This window comes from Pseudophryne corroboree, chromosome 1, assembly GCF_028390025.1.
Source record: "Pseudophryne corroboree isolate aPseCor3 chromosome 1, aPseCor3.hap2, whole genome shotgun sequence".
NCBI classification, from domain to species: domain Eukaryota; kingdom Metazoa; phylum Chordata; class Amphibia; order Anura; family Myobatrachidae; genus Pseudophryne; species Pseudophryne corroboree.
In genome coordinates, this window is record NC_086444.1 from 827517931 (window position 1) to 827534546 (window position 16616).

At 48.3% G+C, this 16616-nt stretch overlaps 1 protein-coding gene across 7 annotated transcripts in view; it reads left to right on the forward strand.

Moving 5' to 3' along the window:
- Positions 1-16616, forward strand: part of CCDC158 (coiled-coil domain containing 158) — a 282324-nt gene that overhangs the window by 250661 nt on the left and 15047 nt on the right. For all 7 annotated transcript variants that reach the window (XM_063919702.1, XM_063919686.1, XM_063919681.1 and 4 more), the window contains 2 exons: positions 308-400; positions 14486-14632. In XM_063919702.1, coding sequence (XP_063775772.1) covers positions 308-400; positions 14486-14632 — 240 coding nt within the window. The remainder of the gene's footprint in view (positions 1-307; positions 401-14485; positions 14633-16616) is intronic.

Genomic DNA, 16616 nt, shown 5'->3' on the forward strand with positions numbered 1-16616 from the left:
ATTTGCCCTCTTTTGTTCTTTGCTCTTTCTTCTGAGTACAGCTCCCTTGTTCTTTGTTGATTCACTGAAATGCCTTAAGCTGCTATAAATTATCTTTGATTTTTGTTGCCCATTGACTGGAGGCTTCCCCTACTGCTTCCTGTGCCTGCTTGTTCTACTGTATATGTAAGTGAATGCTGTACCGCTGTTTTGTTACACAAAAAAGTAGAAAAAAAACAATAAAACTTTAATTCAAAAAAAGAAGGAAAAAAATCCATCTAGTGACTCTGCAAGCTGCTAACCTCCCTCACACATTTGTCTCTTGCAGGCTTTGTTGCAGTTGTCAGAATGTCAAACAGTAATCCAACGTCTGGAGCAAGAAGCTATGTGCCTGAGGTTACAGTACACTCTGGACTTAAAGGCAAGACACATTGAGGATAATTTGATCTCTGTTATAGAGTGGTGCAGAAAGAGCATTTGCATTGGTCCAGATACAAACACTGAGAAGTAATTCTATAACATATACTTAATTGGGAAGAAATATATAGTGTATTGTGAAAATGTGTGATGATTTAGTTGAGAATTGTCACCGTCCGTTGTAGATCGCTCAGTAGACTAGATTTGTGTCGAGTCTGAGGAGCCCATTTATCATTAAATATTTGTGACTTATTCCCGGAAACAGGAAATATTTAGTATCACCTTAATGTATGACAGAGGGATCGCAGCTGATATCTCCGATACCTGCTGCTATCCTTCCATTCCCACCTGCAGCCACAGCCCCCATAGGTTTATATGGGGGATGCGGTTCTGCCAGATTTACTAAGCTCCGGAATGCGAAGGCCTCCGCAGCTAACTGCATCTGAAGATGGCAGTGGTCCTCTGTCTCCTGTGGGCTATACGTCACATAATTAGCCAGCAAAGGGTTTCCCTGGAATCATCCCCGCAATGGCGGCCATGCATTCCTAGCATGCGCAGGAGTCCTGACCACTCTGAGCACATCGCAGGGATGAACTTCTGCACATTCTCTATTATCTGTTAATAAATATACACGCACTTTGGGCCTAATTCAGGCCTGATCGTTCTCTAGCGTTTTTGCATCGCTGCGATCAGGTCAGAACTGCGCATGCGTATGCACTGCAATGTGCAGGCGCGTTGCACGGGTACAAAGCGGTTCGTTGCTCTGCAATGGGTTTGTGCGAAGAATCCATTCGCTCGGACGATCACAAGGAGATTGACAGGAAGAAGACGTTTGTGGGTGGCAACTGACCGTTTTCTGGGAGTGTTTGGAAAAACGCAGGCGTTACCAAGCGTTTGCAGAGCGGGTGTCTGACATCAAATTCCGGTCCCGGACAGGGTGAAGTGATTGCAGCGGCTGAGTAAGTCCTGGGCTACTCAAAAACTGCACAAGATCTTTTTGTACCGCTCGGCTGCACATGCAATCGCACACTTGAACAGCTAAAATACACTCCCCGGTGGGCGGCGACTATGCAAACGCAGGACTACAAAAAACAGCTAGCGAGCGATCAGGTCTGAATTACCCCCCCTTACACAGATGACAATTTAATGACGTAACACATCCACAGATATTGCACTCTCAAACACATGTTAATTGTGGTATATATACAGTATGTGCACGACTGTGTATTGGTACAGTAAATGAAAAGATGATGCTCATAAAGAGAAAAACTGTAAAAACTAATGATAAAAAAGACCACATAAATGATATCAACCTGAAAACACAGTGATGGGAATTGCTCCAGGAGCAGGAGACTGTATCATTAGTTCACTGTGCTCTGTTAATGGGCTCCAAGTGTCTCATTCTGTTCCCAGTAACATAATGGATGGAAGTCTTGAGAATAACAGGGAGAGGCGGACAGCCAAGTAATTCCCGTAGCAGTGGTTACCCATATTTGGAGCCATTTACTGCTTTAAAGGTTTCATATATTATAAGGCCATATTTGTCCTTTTTAAATAATTAGTGTTGTTTAGTTTTTTTCTATCTTTATACACAGATGGTAAATTAAAGTATCATATTTGTGTACTGAGGTACACAGAATTCATTTATTTTATTTATTAACAGTTTCTTGTACATTAGCAGCAGTTGTTCTCCCCTAGCTTGGACATAGCACACTCCTGCAACTATTTTTACTTGCAAATATAAGTATTCTTGCGGTTTGACTTCTGTTGTACTTGGGGTATCCATGGGTTGAACTGAATTTTACATTATGGTGCGCTTACACCAGTTGACGAGCAGGAAAAAGGTGTGGTAACTTAACCAATCAGACGTGCACCTTCATTTCCTAAATTACACTACCAAATGACAAGAAAAATCTTATTGGTTAGTAAGAGTTACATCCTCTTTCCACTGTGCGCTAGTTTTCAATGATGTCCTCCAATATGTCTCTAAAACTGGGTACACACTGAGCAAATGAACTTCTGATATTTATCGCAAGCCCTTCTGCGGGCGTGTACCCCAATGATGTAATTCACAGACATATCGCATCAGCCCTGCAGCACAGCCAATTGCCGATATAGCTACAGATATATCAGAGCATCTGGCTGTATGTACACTCGCTACAGGGACCGCCTGTGACTGACATCTCATCTGGGTTGGCACATTTCATATTCCTGCCCAGTTGTGATGTCAGTCATGACACATCGGGCAGACGATTGGTAAGTGTATACGCACTTACCAATCATCAGATAGGTTATCAAGTCGGCGGGTCAGTTGAACAATCCATCAGCCAGGTGTGTACCCAGCATGATGTGCTCTTTAGCTTTTTACTCTTTCTTTGCATGTAGCATTTATGTAACTATGTTTCCCTTTAGTAAAGAAATGCAGGAAACTATATTAGTGAATGTGACCTCTGCCATATCATATCTGAAAGGAATTTGGCATACAACCCAGGCTGTTCATAAAAGGTTGACACACGTGTTGCACAGTGGTCGTCATGTCTGAAAGATGAATTGCTAACATTATAACTGTCAGTAATAAGATATCATTGGTTGTTAGTCAAGAGTGCATCTATGAATAGCATCCCAGGCTTGTTTCATATAATTTCTCTTACGTCCTAGAGGATGCTGGGGACTCCAAAAGGACCATGGGGTATAGACGGGATCCGCAGGAACTTGGGCACACTGAAAAGACTTAAGACTGGGTGTGAACTGGCTCCTCCCCCTATGCCCCTCCCCCAGACCTCAGTTAGACTTTGTGCCCAGGACTGACTGGACACTCACAGAGGAGCTTTACTGAGTTTCTCTGGAAAATACTTTTTGTTAGGTTTTTTATTTTCAGGGAGACCTGCTGGCTACAGGCTCCCTGCAGCGTGGGAGTGAGGGGAGAGAAGCAGACCTACTTCTTCTTAGTTTAAGGGCTCTGCTTCTCGGCTACTGGACACCATTAGCTCCAGAGGGTTCGATCACTTGGTGCGCCTAGCTGCTTGTTCCCGGAGCCACGCCGTCACCCCCTCACAGAAGCCAGAAGAAAGAAGTCGGGTGAGTATGAGAAGATCAGAAGACTTCAGGACGGCAGAAGACTTCGGTGACCAGGTACAACGCAGCGGTGACGCTGCGCTCCATGCTCCCACACACATCACTGATGGCACTCACAGGGTGCAGGGCACTGGGGGGGGCGCCCTGGGCAGCAGGTCACTGGGGTCCGGGTAGCCGGCAGAAGCACTGTCGGCACCGTTCCTCGGCCCCCGCCGGCATTTTCAAATTGGGCGCGCTGAAGCCCGCCGGGAAGGGGCGGAGCTTAGCGCGCGGCTCACGGCGCCATCTTTCTCTCCTCCTCGCGGCAGAAGGAGACGCTGGGCCGGACCTCCGATCACTGCCCGCAAGTAAACGGGGTGATTTCTCAGGGGGGGGGCGCAGTGTGGTGCATTATTTAGTTTATAAGCAACGCTGGTCATATATATCCCCTACAGGGATATATAGGCGCTGGGGTGTGAGCTGGCATACTCCCTCTGGGTATCTCTCTGGGCTTCACTGTAGGCCTGTCCCCTAGCTGAGACATTCTGAGTGTGTGTCGCTGTGTCGATAGAACGTGTCGACATGTCTGAGGCTGAATGTGATTCACTGGAGGAGGTTGTGGGGGGTGAAGTTGTGGGTCTGGATTTGGGTCTGTCGGCGTAGCCGACACCTGATTTACTCACGTTATTATCTACAATCAATACGAATGTAGCTTCGTTATCAAAGAGGTTAGATAAGTCTGAGTCACAGACGCAGGTGTGGAAAAAGTCCATAGAGGAGGCTTTATCTCAGGTACAGACCCCATCGGGCTCGCAGAAGCGGCCGTTTACTCAAGTGGCAGATACTGATACCGACTCGGACTATGACTCTGAGGTCGATTTTTCTGAGGCGGTACATGATTGTGGCTATAAAGGATGTTTTACGCATTTCTGATGAACCTGCGGTGCAGGAAACAAGGATTTGTTTGTTCAAGGGGAAAAAACCTGAAGTGAAATTTCCCCCCTCTCATGAAATAAATACTCTTTGTGAAAAGGCTTGGGAGTCGCCGGATAAGAGGTGGCAGATTCCCAAGAGGATTTACATGGCGTATCCTTTCCCCTCTGATGACAGGGAAAAATGGGAGTCATCTCCAAATGTTGACAAAGCTCTATCTCGTTTGTCTAAGAAGGTGGCGCTTCCGTCTGCGGACACGGCAGCTCTCAAGGATCCGGCGGATCGCAGGCTGGAGACGTCTCTGAAGTCCATTTTCGCTAATACAGGTGCATTGCTCAGACCTGCAGTGTGGCGTCTGTGTGGGTGAGTAGTGCTATTTGCTAAATGGGCCGAGAATTTAGCTACTGACATGGATACCCTTGATAAAGATAATGTTCTTCTGACTCTTGGTTATATCAAGGACGCTGCAGATTACCTGAAGGATGCGGCGAGGGATGTTTGTCTCTTGGGATCAAGAGCCAATTCCATGTCAATATCGGCTAGGAGGGCGTTGTGGATCCATCAATGGAATGCTTATGCCGACTCCAAGAGAGCGATGGAAGCTTTACCCTTCAAAGGTAGTGTCTTGTTTGGGGACGGCTTGGCGGACCTGGTCTCTACCGCGACGGCGGGTAAGTCCTCTTTTCTTCCCTATGTTCCCACACAGCACAAAAAGGCACCACATCAGCAGATGCAGTCCTTTCGTCCTAATAAATACAGGCGTGGAAAGGGTTCGTCCTTCCTCGCTTCAAAGGGTAAAGGAAGGGGTAGGAAGTCGCTTGCCGTGTCAGGAGCCCAGGACCAAAAGTCCTCCCCTGCCTCTACCAAGTCCACCGCATGACGTTGGGGCTTCCCTGGGGGAGTCCGGACCGGTGGGGGGCCGTCTCCGAGTCTTCAGTCAGGTCTGGGTTCATTCAGGCCTCGATCCTTGGGTCCTAGAGATTGTATCTCAGGGATACAAGCTGGAGTTTCGGGAGGTGCCCCCTCACCGGTTTTTAATTTCGCCCTTCCCAGCGTTTCCTCCGGACAGGGAGCTGGTGTTGGCAGCGATACAAAAATTGTGTCAACAGAAGGTCATTGTTCCAGTTCCCCCGTCACAACGGAGGGAGGGGTTCTACTCGAGCCTATTTGTTGTGCCGAAACCGGACGGTTCGGTCAGACCGATTCTGAATCTAAAATCCCTCAATCCTTACTTGAAAGTTTTCAAGTTCAAGATGGAATCTCTTCGAGCTGTGATTTCCAGCCTAGAAGGGGGGATTGTATGGCGTCAGTCGACATAAAGGATGCCTACTTACAGGTCCCGATATTTCCTTCGCATCAGGCCTTCCTCAGGTTTGCGATACAGGACTCTCATTACCAATTTCAAACGTTGCCGTTTGGCCTTTCCACGGCCCCGAGAGTGTTCACCAAGGTCATGGCAGAAATGATGGTTCTCCTTCGCAAGCAGGGGGTTTCAATTATCCCGTACTTGGACGATCTCCTGATAAAGGCGAGGTCCAAGGAAATGTTGCAAAGGAGTGTGGATTTGGTGCTGTCGGTGCTTCGTCATCACGGTTGGGTGCTAAATTAACCAAAATGTCAGTTGATTCCAACCACCCGGCTGTCTTTTCTGGGCATGATTCTCTACACGGAGTTACAGAGAGTTTCTCTGACGTCCTAGTGGATGCTGGGAACTCCGTAAGGACCATGGGGAATAGCGGCTCCGCAGGAGACTGGGCACAAAAAGTAAAAGCTTTAGACTAGCTGGTGTGCACTGGCTCCTCCCCCTATGACCCTCCTCCAAGCCTCAGTTAGATTTTTGTGCCCGAACGAGAAGGGTGCAAGCTAGGTGGCTCTCCTGAGCTGCTTAGAAGTAAAAGTTTAAATAGGTTTTTTATTTTCAGTGAGTCCTGCTGGCAACAGGCTCACTGCATCGTGGGACTAAGGGGAGAAGAAGCGAACTCACCTGACTGCAGAGTGGATTGGGCTTCTTGGCTACTGGACATTAGCTCCAGAGGGACGATCACAGGTTCAGCCTGGATGGGTCCCGGAGCCGCGCCGCCGGCCCCCTTACAGAGCCAGAAGAGCGAAGAGGTCCGGAGAAAGCGGCGGCAGAAGACGTTCCTGTCTTCAAATAAGGTAGCGCACAGCACTGCAGCTGTGCGCCATTGCTCTCAGCACACTTCACACTCCGGTCACTGAGGGTGGTAGCTTGGGCTTCTTAGGCTACTGGACACCATTAGCTCCAGAGGGATCGACCGCATGGAACCGGCCATTGGTGTTCGGTCCCGGAGCCGCGCCGCCGACCCCCTTACAGAGCCAGAAGCAAGAAGAAATCCGGAAAATCGGCGGCAGAAGACATCAGTCTTCACCAAGGTAGCGCACAGCACTGCAGCTGTGCGCCATTGCTCTCAGCACACTTCACACTCCGGTCACTGAGGGTGCAGGGCGCTGGGGGGGAGCGCCCTGAGACGCAATAAAAACGATATAAAAACCTTATATGGCTAAAAAAAATGCATCACATATAGCTCCTGGGCTATATGGATGCATTTATCCCCTGCCAGTTTCCTGAAAAAAGCGGGAGAAAAGGCCGCCGTGAAGGGGGCGGAGCCTTTCTCCTCAGCACACAAGCGCCATTTTCTTTCACAGCTCCGCTGGAAGGACGGCTCCCTGACTCTCCCCTGCAGACTACACTACAGAAACAGGGTAAAACAAGAGAGGGGGGGCACTATTGGCAGCTAATATATAATACAGCAGCTATAAAGGGAGTAACACTTATATAAGGTTATCCCTGTATATATATAGCGCTCTGGTGTGTGCTGGCAAACTCTCCCTCTGTCTCCCCAAAGGGCTAGTGGGGTCCTGTCCTCTATCAGAGCATTCCCTGTGTGTGTGCTGGGTGTCGGTACGATTGTGTCGACATGTATGAGGAGAAAAATGATGTGGAAGCAGAGCAATTGCCTGTGTTAGTGATGTCACCCCCTAGGGAGTCGACACCTGACTGGATGGTAGTAATTAAAGAATTACGTGACAATGTCAGCACTTTGCAAAAAACTGTTGACGACATGATCACGGCAATGAAGGAGGCATTGAACATTTCTGACACTACAAGTACCACAAAAAAGGGTATTATGTGGGGTGTGAAAAAACTACCAGTAGTTTTTCCTGAGTCAGATGAATTAAATGAGGTGTGTGATAAAGCGTGGGTTTCCCCCGATAAAAAACTGCTGATTTCTAATAAATTATTGGCACTATACCCTTTCCCGCCAGAGGTTAGGGCACGTTGGGAAACACCCCCTAGGGTAGATAAGGCGCTCACACGCTTATCAAAACAAGTGGCGTTACCGTCTCCTGATACGGCCGCTCTCAAGGAACCAGCTGATAGAAGGCTGGAAAATATCTTAAAAGGTATATACACACATACCGGTGTTATACTGCGACCAGCGATCGCCTCAGCCTGGATGTGCAGCGCTGGAGTGGCTTGGTCGGATTCCCTGACTGAAAATATTGATACCCTGGATAGGGACAGTATATTATTAACTATAGAGCATTTAAAGGATGCATTACTATATATGCGAGATGCACAGAGGGATATTTGCACCCTGGCATCTAGAGTAAGTGCGATGTCCATTTCTGCCAGAAGAACGTTATGGACGCGACAGTGGTCAGGTGATGCGGATTCCAAACGACATATGGAAGTATTGCCGTATAAAGGGGAGGAGTTATTTGGGGTCGGTCTATCGGACCTGGTGGCCACGGCAACGGCTGGAAAATCCACCTTTTTACCCCAGGTCACCTCTCAGCAGAAAAAGACACCGTCTTTTCAAACCCAGTCCTTTCGTCCCTATAAGGGCAAGAGGGAAAAAGGCCGCTCATTCCTGCCCCGGGGCAGAGGAAGGGGAAAAAGACTGCACCATGCAGCCTCTTCCCAGGAGCAGAAGCCCTCCCCCGCTTCTGCCAAGTCCTCAGCATGACGCTGGGGCTCTGCAAGCAGACTCGGGCACGGTGGGGGGCCGTCTCAAGAATTTCAGCGCGCAGTGGGCTCACTCGCAAGTGGACCCCTGGATCCTGCAGGTAGTATCACAGGGGTACAAATTGGAATTCGAGACGTCTCCCCCTCGCCGGTTCCTGAAGTCTGCTCTACCAACGTCTCCCTCCGACAGGGAGGCAGTATTGGAAGCTATTCACAAGCTGTATTCCCAGCAGGTGATAATCAAGGTACCCCTCCTACAACAGGGAAAGGGGTATTATTCCACGCTGTTTGTGGTACCGAAGCCGGACGGCTCGGTGAGACCAATTTTAAATCTAAAATCTTTGAACACTTACATAAAAAGGTTCAAATTCAAGATGGAGTCACTCAGAGCAGTGATAGCGAACCTGGAAGAAGGGGACTATATGGTATCTCTAGACATCAAGGATGCTTATCTCCATGTCCCAATCTACCCTTCTCACCAAGGGTACCTCAGGTTTGTGATACAAAACTGTCATTATCAGTTTCAGACGCTGCCGTTTGGATTGTCCACGGCACCACGGGTCTTTACCAAGGTAATGGCCGAAATGATGATTCTTCTTCGAAGAAAAGGCGTATTAATTATCCCTTACTTGGACGATCTCCTGATAAGGGCAAGGTCCAGGGAACAGTTAGAGGTCGGAGTAGCACTATCTCAGGTAGTGCTACGTCAGCACGGGTGGATTCTAAATATCCCAAAATCACAGCTGATTCCAACAACACGTCTACTGTTCCTAGGGATGATTCTGGACACAGTCCAGAAAAAGGTGTTTCTCCCGGAGGAGAAGGCCAGGGAGTTATCCGAGCTAGTCAGGAACCTCCTAAAACCAGGACAAGTGTCAGTGCATCAGTGCACGAGAGTCCTGGGAAAAATGGTGGCTTCTTACGAAGCGATTCCATTCGGAAGATTCCATGCAAGAACTTTTCAGTGGGATCTGCTGGACAAATGGTCCAGATCGCATCTTCAGATGCATCAGCGGATAACCCTATCTCCAAGGACAAGGGTATCTCTCCTGTGGTGGTTACAGAAGGCTCATCTTCTAGAGGGCCGCAGATTCGGCATTCAGGATTGGATGCTGGTAACCACGGATGCCAGCCTGAGAGGCTGGGGAGCAGTCACACAGGGAAGAAATTTCCAGGGCTTGTGGTCAAGCATGGAAACGTCTCTTCACATAAATATCCTAGAGCTAAGGGCCATTTACAATGCCCTAAGTCAAGCAAGGCCTCTGCTTCAGGGTCAACCGGTATTGATCCAGTCGGACAACATCACGGCTGTCGCCCACGTAAACAGACAGGGCGGCACAAGAAGCAGGAGGGCAATGGCAGAAGCTGCAAGGATTCTCCGCTGGGCGGAAAATCATGTGATAGCACTGTCAGCAGTGTTCATTCCGGGAGTGGACAACTGGGAAGCAGACTTCCTCAGCAGACACGACCTCCACCCGGGGGAGTGGGGACTTCATCCAGAAGTCTTCCAAGTGATTGTAAACCGTTGGGAAAAACCAAAGGTGGACATGATGGCGTCCCGTCTCAACAAGAAGTCGGTATATGTGTTCCCTCCTCTTCCTCTCATACCAAAAGTACTGAGAATCATAAGAAGGAGAGGAGTAAGAACGATACTCGTGGCTCCGGATTGGCCAAGAAGAACTTGGTACCCGGAGCTGCAAGAGATGCTCACGGAGGACCCGTGGCCTCTACCTCTAAGGAAGGACCTGCTCCAGCAGGGACCTTGTCTGTTCCAAGACTTACCGCGGCTGCGTTTGACGGCATGGCGGTTGAACGCCGGATCCTGAAGGAAAAAGGCATTCCAGATGAAGTCATCCCTACCCTGATCAAGGCCAGGAAGGATGTAACTGCAAAACATTATCATCGCATTTGGCGAAAATATGTTGCGTGGTGTGAGGCCAAGAAGGCCCCTACGGAGGAATTTCAACTGGGTCGTTTCCTACATTTCCTGCAAGCAGGATTGTCTATGGGCCTAAAATTAGGATCCATTAAGGTTCAAATTTCGGCCCTGTCGATCTTCTTCCAAAAAGAACTGGCTTCAGTGCCTGAAGTTCAGACGTTTGTCAAAGGGGTACTGCATATACAGCCTCCTTTTGTGCCTCCAGTGGCACCTTGGGATCTCAATGTAGTTTTAGGGTTCCTAAAATCACATTGGTTTGAACCACTTGCCACAGTGGATTCGAAATATCTCGCATGGAAAGTGGTAATGCTGTTGGCCCTGGCTTCAGCCAGGCGCGTATCAGAATTGGCGGCTTTATCCTATAAAAGCCCTTACCTGATATTTCATTCGGATAGGGCGGAATTGAGGACTCGTCCTCAATTTCTCCCTAAGGTGGTTTCAGCGTTTCACATGAATAAACCTATTGTGGTACCTGTGGCTACTAGGGACTTGGAGGACTCCAAGTTGCTGGACGTAGTCAGGGCCCTGAAAATATATGTTTCCAGGACGGCTGGAGTCAGAAAATCTGACTCGCTGTTTATACTGTATGCACCCAACAAGCTGGGTGCTCCTGCTTCAAAGCAGACGATTGCTCGTTGGATTTGTAGTACTATTCAACTTGCACATTCTGTGGCAGGCCTGCCACAGCCAAAATCTGTTAAAGCCCATTCCACAAGGAAGGTGGGCTCATCTTGGGCGGCTGCCCGAGGGGTCTCGGCTTTACAACTTTGCCGAGCAGCTACTTGGTCAGGGGCAAACACGTTTGCTAAATTCTACAAATTTGATACCCTGGCTGAGGAGGACCTGGAGTTCTCTCATTCGGTGCTGCAGAGTCATCCGCACTCTCCCGCCCGTTTGGGAGCTTTGGTATAATCCCCATGGTCCTTACGGAGTTCCCAGCATCCACTAGGACGTCAGAGAAAATAAGAATTTACTTACCGATAATTCTATTTCTCGTAGTCCGTAGTGGATGCTGGGCGCCCATCCCAAGTGCGGATTGTCTGCAATACTTGTATATAGTTATTGTTACAAACAAATCGGGTTGTTTATTGTTGGAAGCCATCTTTTCAGAGGCTCCTACGGTTATCATACTGTTAACTGGGTTCAGATCACGAGTTGTACGGTGTGATTGGTGTGGCTGGTATGAGTCTTACCCGGGATTCAAGATCCTTCCTTATTATGTACGCTTGTCCGGGCACAGTATCTTAACTGAGGCTTGGAGGAGGGTCATAGGGGGAGGAGCCAGTGCACACCAGCTAGTCTAAAGCTTTTACTTTTTGTGCCCAGTCTCCTGCGGAGCCGCTATTCCCCATGGTCCTTACGGAGTTCCCAGCATCCACTACGGACTACAGGAAATAGAATTATCGGTAAGTAAATTCTTATTTTTTCTTCCACAAGAAAAGGCTCTAGAACTGCAGTTGTTGGTCAGGGAACTTCTGAAGTCGAAGACTGTGTCCATCCATCAATGTACGCGCGTTCTGGGGAAGATGGTGGCGACGTACGAAGCCATTCCGTTCAGCAGGTTTCATGCCTGGGTGTTTCAGTGGGACTTGCTGAGCAAATGGTCCGGGTCTCACCTACACATGCACCGGAAGATAAGTCTATCTCCCAGAGCCAGAATTTCCCTCCTGTGGTGGCTACAAGGGTCTCACCTCCTAGAGGGACGCCGGTTCGGTATCCTGGATTGGGTACTTCTGACGAGGGATGCGAGTCTCCGGGGCTGGGGTGCAGTCACCCAAGGCAGGAACTTCCAGGGGAGATGGTCGTTTCGAGGAAGCGGGTCTCCACATAAATGTTCTCGAGTTAAAAGCCATTTACAACGGCCTGCTACAGGCAAGAAGCCTTCTTCAGAGTCTACCTGTCCTGGTACAGTCAGACAACATCACAGCGGTGGCACATATCAACCGTCAAGGCGGCACAAGGAGCAGAGCGGCAATGGCGGAGGCCACAAGAATCCTTCGCTGGGCGGAACAACACCTGAGCGCCCTGTCAGCAGTTTTCCTTCCGGGAATAGACAACTGGGAAGCAGACTTCCTCAGCAGACACGATCTCCATCCGGGAGAGTGGGCTCTTCATCAAGAGGTGTTTGCAGAAGTGACAAAGCATTAGGGACTCCCTCTGATAGACATGATGGCGTCTCGTCTCAACAAGAAGCTTCCGAGGTATTGTTCCAGGTCAAGGGACCCCCAAGCCAGTGCGGTGGATGCCCTGGTGTCTCCGTGGGTGTTCAAGGCGGTGTATGTGTTCCCTCCACTTCCTCTCATTCCAGAGGTACTGGGGATTATTCGGCGAGCAAGGGTTCAGGCGATTCTCGTAGTTCCAGATTGGCCAAGAAGGGCCTGGTATCCGGATCTTCAGGAATTACTAGTGGAGGATCCTTGGCCGCTTCCTCTAAGAGAGGACCTGTTGTTGCAGGGTCCATGCGTGTTTCCAGACTTACCGCGGATGCGTTTGACGGCATGGAAGTTGAGCGCCAGATCTTAGCTCGTAAAGGTATTCCAGGAGAGGTCATACCTACTCTCCTCAGGGCTAGGAAGGATGTTAAGGCGAAGCATTATCACCGTATTTGGAAGAAGTATGTTTCCTGGTGTGAGTTTAAGAAGGCTCCTGCGGAAGAATTTAATTTGGGGCGTTTTCTTCACTTTTTGCAGGCTGGTGTGGATGCAGGCCTGAAGTTGGGCTCCATCAAGGTGCAGATTTCGGCATTGTCTATTTTCTTTCAAAGAGAACTGGCTACCCTCCCAGAGGTTCAGACGTTCGTGAAAGGAGTTTTGCATATCAATCCTCCGTTTGTGCCTCCTGTGGCCCCATGGGATCTGGACGTGGTTTTACAGTTTCTCATGTCTTCCTGGTTTGAGCCTTTGCGTAAGGTTGAGTTGAAGTTTCTCACCTGGAAGGTAGTCATGTTGTTGGCACTGGCTTCTGCCAGGCGGGTGTCTGAGTTGGCGGCCTTATCTCATAAAAGCCCATACTTGGTCTTTCATTCGGATAGAGCAGAATTGAGGACTCATCAACAATTTTTACCAAAGGTGGTCTCCTCGTTTCACATTAATCAGCCTATTGTGGTACCGGTGGCCAGGGATGCTGGGACAGTTCCCAGGTCTCTGGATGTAGTGAGGGCATTGAATATCTACGTCGCCCGTACCGCGGTTGCCAGGAAAACTAAGGCACTGTTTGTCCTGTACGCTTCCAACAAGATTGGTCATCCTGCTTCAAAACAGACTATTGCACGCTGGATTGTAGTACTATTCAGCAGGCTCATTCTTCGGCCGGATTACCGGTGCCGAAGTCGGTGAAAGCCCATTCTACAAGGAAGGTGAGCTCGTCTTGGGCGGCTGCCCGGGGGCGTCTCGGCTTTACAGCTCTGCCGAGCGGCTACTTGGTCGGGTCAAACACTTTTGCCAAGTTCTATAAGTTTGATACCCTGGCTGATGAGGACCTTGCGTTTGCTCAGTCGGTGCTGCAGAGTCGTCCGCACTCTCCCGCCCGGTCTGGAGCTTTGGTATAAACCCCATGGTCCTTTTGGAGTCCCCAGCATCCTCTAGGACGTAAGAGAAAATAGGATTTTGGTACTTACTGGTAAATCCTTTTCTCCTAGTCCGTAGAGGATGCTGGGCGCCCATCCCAGTGCGGACTGTTTCTTGCAGTGTTCTCTTGTCGGTTCACTTAGTTTATACACGGGTTGTGTATTTCTGGTTTCAGCTTGTTGCTGTTGTTTTTTCATACTGTTATCTGGTTTACTGTTACTCCGGTTGTACGGTATGGTTGTGGTGTGGGCTGGTATGTTTGTAGCCCTAAGTGTACACAAAAATCCTTTCCTCGAAATGTCCGTCTCTCCTGGGCACAGTTCCTATAACTGAGGTCTGGAGGAGGGGCATAGGGGGAGGAGCCAGTTCACACCCAGTCTTAAGTCTTTTCAGTGTGCCCAAGCTCCTGCGGATCCCATCTATACCCCATGGTCCTTTTGAAATCCCCAGCATCCTCTACGGACTAGGATAAAAGGATGTACCGGTAAGTACCAAAATCCTATTATATACATGCTGACTGATGCAGTCATACTATTTAATTACACAAATTGGCATTTGTATGCAGTAACTGTAAACAAGAATACATTGTATGTGTACGCTTTTCAGGAGCTGAAAGGTCCAGTCTTAGAAGATAAAGCTACAAAGCAATTCTATCTGACAGCTCCAGTGTCTTCCCCTCATTCTTCTGACTTTCCTGTACGTGACTATAATCTACACATCAAGGCCAATAATATTGCCTCAAAGCCTACTGAGGTGAGTGGTGGATCTTCTGAAAATGCTAATACTCAAGGGAGGATTGGGATGAAAAACCTGCTAAGGAAAATTCTGGAAGCAGCCTTGATGGGGGCAGGGTCTGTTGCGGGAGTGGTCTGTCGTGAGGTGCAGGATCCCTTCTCATAGGGCCTGGTTCTGAGTTGGATGCAGTTAGGGTCTGATTTGCATGTTTTGCTGCAGTTGCATCTGCAACTGTATGCTAATGCTGCCACAAAGCCCTTCCCTAGTATACAGCTGTGCGTCTGAATATGCAAAGACTGAGACGGCCACTGTCAGTGTCTACAGGTGCTGCAATCATACTTTGTGAGTCTTTAGTTGCCAGCATCATTTGCATCATTGAAACCTGCACCAGTCCTATACTGGGTGCAGATCTGTCTGAGTTTGGCCTCCAATGTGAGCAGTTCAGCGTCTCTATATGCATCTACTTTCAGCAACACATGAGTCACTCCTATAACAAGCCCATACTACGTTACATCTGCGTCTTAATAGCTAGCCCCCTGTAACCGCCTAGGAGCGCCTAACACATTTCTAATACGACGAAAAACATTGTACAAGAAAAAATAAAACACATTGGCCACTACTGGAAAATATAAAACACAGTGGACCCCAGAGAAAATTTTTTTAAACACATTGGTTCTCTCATTATTTGCACCAGACCCCACAGAAAACTGACCTGTCAGGTGCTTGAGGATGAATCAGGCCGGACCCAATTGCCTTGTGGGCAGCATGTGGCCCGGGAGCTAATGTCTCCAGGGTGGTCCATCTGGCTAACGGCACCCAGAAGTGCACACAAGCCGGAGCAGGTGAAAGCTTCTGCTCCACTGAGGGGTGCACAGGACTGGACCAGCAAGGACTGCCCCATGCTCCCGTTGCCCCAGTCCTCCCCTGGTAACACTCCCTGTATACTCGCATTATGTAAATATGTAGGTGGTATTATAGTTTAATATACATGTCAAATTAAAGGTTTGGAAGTTGTTCTTTCCTTTACTGAAAGTTAAAGATTACAGTGTCATTATGGTTTCATTACGGATGTTATAAGTGTGTGTATGTAATAATCGAAGCAAACCTAGAAGCTGGGATTTACCAGGGCAACACATCTGTTCAATATAAGAAAAAGATGTAGTCGACCTGGGGTACTATACCAGAAATATACTATATTAGTGGCCTCCAATTTAGTATATGTGGATCTGGTGCAGGTGTCTCTTTTTTTTTGTCTATAAGCCACTGAACTTGTAAGAAGTGATGTATAGATATTAGATGGTGTACCAACTCTTTTTGGAGAGTCTTAGTGCACACGTCTCTCTTGTCTCTTTTCAAATTATAGTCATGCTATAAGATAAAGAGGCGTATGAAAATGAGCTAAGATCACTTTCTTTGGTAATAAGTGCTTACTTTTTATATATCTTTAACAATTGCAAGCAATGAAATTTCCCCCCTTAAGGCAATCGACCTACATTGCCATGCCTGGGGCGTTTTCCCATGGGCATGGATTAATAGATCGACAGTGTATAAGTCGGCAGTCATTAGTTCGACACTATATGTTCTACTTGCATTAGGTCGATAGATGAAAGGTCGACAGTGCTAAAGGTTAACATGTAAATGGTTGACACTTTTTTTTGTTATTTTGTCCCAAATGTAGAATTTTTCCGATTATGTGCCCACCGTCAGTACGAACATCTACCCTTGCGGGCTTTGCCGTTACTATTCCCAATAGATGTTCACATGGATAGTAAATAAAGCAGTTGAAAAAACATGTCGACATGTTGTGCCTGTCGATCTTAAGCACTGTTGATCTTTTGTACCTGTCAACCTAATGCGTGTCAACCAATAAGAGGGGAATTCAGTTTTAATATCCCGCTCGATCTCCCGTCTAAAATGATTGGAGATCGCGGGACGAAATGCATTTGTCACCCTGGTATTGCGCTGATCGCGCCCATTAGAGACCGGTTAAGCTGCGTAAAAC